Source organism: Erinaceus europaeus, chromosome 9 (assembly GCF_950295315.1).
Source record: "Erinaceus europaeus chromosome 9, mEriEur2.1, whole genome shotgun sequence".
Lineage (NCBI taxonomy): Eukaryota > Metazoa > Chordata > Mammalia > Eulipotyphla > Erinaceidae > Erinaceus > Erinaceus europaeus.
Window position 1 is genome coordinate 60030019 of NC_080170.1, and position 3874 is coordinate 60033892.

At 57.1% G+C, this 3874-nt stretch overlaps 1 protein-coding gene across 2 annotated transcripts; it reads right to left on the bottom strand.

The window, feature by feature from the left end:
• Positions 1-445: 445 nt before the first annotated feature.
• Positions 446-3590, bottom strand: HAND1 (heart and neural crest derivatives expressed 1). 2 transcript variants are annotated; one of them, XM_060198030.1, is made up of 2 exons: positions 2720-3590; positions 446-1337 (listed from the first exon to the last, which is right to left on the bottom strand). In XM_060198030.1, exons 1-2 carry the CDS (start codon positions 3260-3262, stop codon positions 1227-1229), a joined length of 654 nt encoding a protein of 217 aa, XP_060054013.1. In that variant the 5' UTR covers positions 3263-3590; the 3' UTR covers positions 446-1226. The 2 variants fall into 2 exon arrangements, with proteins under 2 accessions (XP_060054013.1, XP_060054012.1); XM_060198029.1 differs by having other exon boundaries at positions 446-1340; positions 2720-3573.
• Positions 3591-3874: the final 284 nt, after the last annotated feature.

Sequence of the window (3874 nt, forward strand, 5' to 3'; positions counted from 1 at the left end):
CCCCGCAGAGCCAGCGCCCTGGGGGCGCCCGAAAGAAGGGCCCCGGGCCCCTTGTGCGCACACAGCTCTACCGCTGCAGCCGAGCCGAAATGTCTCCTTTTTGGCCGTCAGGACCCGCAGGCTGGCTCTCACATATCAAGCACAAATGGCTAGAACTCGAGGGGTGGGGGGAGCATGCTGGGCAACCCACACACCTACTCCAGGCAGGACGACACCCCGGGTTCCCCGTTTCTGAAATGCGCAGTCCTCGGGGCGCTAGCCTGTGCACGACCACCCTTCCTCCTGCCACTTCCCACTGTGGAGCTCTAACTAACCCGCAGTCCCGGTGCCTAACCTCGGGGCCCCAGCAACCAAATCAAGCCCTTTATCTGCTCCCCTCTCTGGGCTGGATTTTCAGTTCTCTTTGGCACTGTTGGGACCTCCACCAAGACAGAAAGTAGGCGTCTCTGGTTCCAGAAAACATTTTATTAGTCAAGAGCATAGATACTGCTTTGCCAAGGGGGGGGGGTGAGTGGTCCTATAAATTGAGGTAGAAAAGGAGCAGGGACAGGAAATAAACAGCACCTGAGCACAGCAGGTTCACTAGGTAGTTTAAATACATAAAAAACTTTCCATGGCCAGGAAAGGTTTTTATTCATGGAGAAAGGGAAGAGCAGAAAGGAGTGAGTCCTTTGGAGCTAAGTAGGAAGTGCAGCGCGACAAACAACACAGTAAAAACAAGCAGTTTTGAGGGCAACCACGAAAGGCAGTTCTCCAACTCCTGGGCTCGGTCCTTCTGCCCCAGCAGAAAACTCGAGTCCTCTCGCTGCATTTTACTGCTGGGAGGAAGCACCCGGAAGGCTAGGCCAGGAAGCAGAGAAGGGAAAGAAAGAGCTGCAGAGTGCAGGAGAAGGTGCCTGGTCACTGTAGAAATTTGTCCCAGAGGGTTAAAGGGTGAGAGCACATTTGAGGGTGTCTCTTGGATCAGGCCACCAAGAACCACCCTCTTGGTCGGGGGTTGGGATATATATATATATATAGATATATTTCTTTCTTTTAATGTATTAAAAAATTCAAATGACATTGCACATGTGATCCAAGTGTGTTGCTGGGACTGGTGACCTGCCAGTGCACAACAGAGCCTGGGGGCTGGGGGCACCCCTCTAAGCTCCTTGGTGCCCAGAGCCTGGCACAAGGCCGCCATCTTCCTCTGCTCCCTGGGCTCCAGGTCAGGGTCCTCGGCTGGTTTACTGGTTTAGCTCCAGTGCCCAGACTTGCTGTGGCCAGCCAGTGCGCCCCTTAATCTTCTTCTCACTGACAGGGCCCAGGGTGGGAGGGAAGCCTTCGTGCTGCTGCTGCTGCTGCTGCTGCTGTAAAGAAACACACAAGAAAAAGGGCAAGAGAGACAGGTTTACATTTCTCCTCCAAGCCACTTGCAGGCAGAGAGCAGGGTGACTACAAGGAGAGCTGGGGCCCCTGGTTTGAACGACCGAGGGGTTTCTGTTTGCAACACAGGCTAACAGGCTCATAAATTTGCCTTTGTGCTCCACATTTCCCAGCCTGTGACAGACTAGGCAGCTTCTGGAAGCCTGGTAATGAGGCTTTTCTGTTTGGTGGGATTGATCTCACCTACTTTTGGCTCCAGGGGCCTTGAAAGAAGCCCGGGAATGGGAATGGACAGTTTCCCTACTGGATCTGCCCCATTCATCTTAAGTCACCAGCTCTCAGCTGGGCCGGGTCCCTTGGGCTGGCAATGAAAGCTTCAAATGGTTTTGTGAGAGAATAGGCACTTGACCTGGCCAGCTTCTCCGTTCCCATTGATTATTATTACTATTATTTTTCAGGAATTTAGGTGAAGAGCAGGCACTAGTGTGAAGCGGACACACCCAACAACAACTTCCTTTGGGGCCTATACCCACTGCAGCCCAGGGTAGCTCCCTTGATATCTATCTTTCCCAGTCTCCCTGGGTGAGCTCCCCCCCCCCCCCCCCCCCCGCCCCAGTTTGCCTGTGCCTGTAGGCACAGGTCAGGTGGGGGAGTTGGGGTTAGATGCTCCAAGAGTCAACAGATCTGAACTCACCAATTTAGAGAAAGAAGCTTACCAATAGCAGGACCCCAAAAGAGTCGCCTTCACTGGAGAGAACAGAGAAAAGCCAAGATTTCCATCTCTAAAGCCCCAAAGTGAGGGGGGCCTGTGGCTCTTTCTTGGTGTTTCATGCATAAAATCAGGAAGGCTACTTTTCTGACCAACCTACCCAGATCAGAGAGCTGGGACACCCACTGGACTGAAAAGGACAGCATTAGTCTTTAGCCCAGCTCCACCTGTGACTACTGGGGAGGCAGCCCTCACCTCCTAGCCCACTCATGGCCTCAGTTTCCCCAGCAATGCCAGATGTAAGCTGGCTCAGTTCTCCTGCAGCTAGGCCCTTTGAGACAGTAGCTGGATCTCTTTGTACTGGATGGCAATTAGACGGAGGGAGTCCACACAACTCTCCTATATGGGCTTCAAGGAGTGCCCAATGCTTCAGTTTAGCAAGGATAAGTTATGCCCTGTCTTGCAAACACCATCCCACATTACACATGAATCAAATAGGAAGCCAAGTCCCTCTGCACACAGTCTCATGACTACGGTCTCAGCACTGGGCCCAGCCTCTCCTCGCACCCGTGGCCCCCCACTCCGGCCTGGCGGGCAACTACCCACGCCCCAGCCTAGGGCTGGAATGCACAGGCCTGGACTCACCAGCTCCCTTTTCCGCTTGCTTTCGCGGCCTCCATCCGCCTTTTTGAGCTCGGCCTTAAAGGCCTCGGGGTCGCCGGCCTGCGCGTCCTTGGCCAGCACGTCCATCAGATAGGCGATGTAGCTGGTGGCCAGGCGCAGGGTCTTGATCTTGGAGAGCTTGGTGTCTGCGGGCACGTTGGGGATGCACTCGCGCAGCTCGGCGAATGCGCTGTTGATGCTCTCGGTGCGGCGGCGCTCTTTCTTTGGGCCCGCGCTCTTGCGCCGGCCCAGGCGGCCGCCCAGCGCCTCCAGCCGTGCGGGGCTCTGACCAGGCCTGGCGTCGGGGCCGTAGGCGGCGGCGGCCGCGGGGGGTTGGGGTCCACCGGCCGGGAAATCCGGGGCAGCGTCGGCGGAGCTCAACAACCAGCTCTGGAAGTAGGGCCGCTCCTGATGACAGCGAGAGGCCGGGCCGAAGAGGAAGGGCTCGTGGAGCATGGGGTGCGCGGGGTGCGGGTGGTGGTGGTGGTGGTGGTGGTGGTGCGCGTAGCTGCCCACGAGGTTCATATTGGAGCGGCCGCTGGCCGGCGCCGCCAGCCCGACTAACGCCGCCCCATGCGACCCCAAAACTGCCGGGGCCCTCAGTGGGCTACGGGCGGCGCTGCGGTGGGTGCCGGAGCTGGGGATCCCCGGGCTCAGTCCGCCGCCGGTTCGCCTGTTCGCAGGGTCTGTGCAGACGCAGCACGGAGGCTCGGAGACCCGTTAACCCTGTGCGCCCTCCTTTGCGGGGTCTGGCTTATATAAGGCAGCGGCTTTGATGTCAACCTCTCCCTGGAGCCAATGGCATGGGGGCAGGAGGAGGAAAGGGGGGGGTGGCTGGCTCAAATTTTAGCCCAGCTAGCGCAGGGAACTCCAGGCTGCCTTCAAGGACAAGGAGGCGACCAGCCCCCACCTTCCCCATTCCCAGTGGGGGTGGGAGGGTGGGGTCTAGGAGAGGGCCCACAGCCGACCCCCCTCAGGTACTGCCACCACCCCTCTCTCTAGTCCCCCCTGAGTGGACTCAGGGAAAGGCCTTCATCTAGACGTCTATCCTCGGTTTGCTGATGGAGAAACTAAGACCCATAAAGTAGAAATTGTTTTTCTTTTCTCGTCTCTTCTCTTCTTTCCTTCGTTTTTTTT

Excerpts from the sequence above, each read along its gene's own strand:
- HAND1 (XM_060198029.1), bottom strand. The coding sequence starts at position 3,262 with ATGAACCTCGTGGGCAGCTACGCGCACCACCACCACCACCACCACCAC. Across the intron at positions 1,341-2,719 it reads GCAAGCGGAAAAGGGAGCTG|CAGCAGCAGCAGCACGAAGG; the intron begins GTGAGTCCAGGC and ends CAGCAGCAGCAG.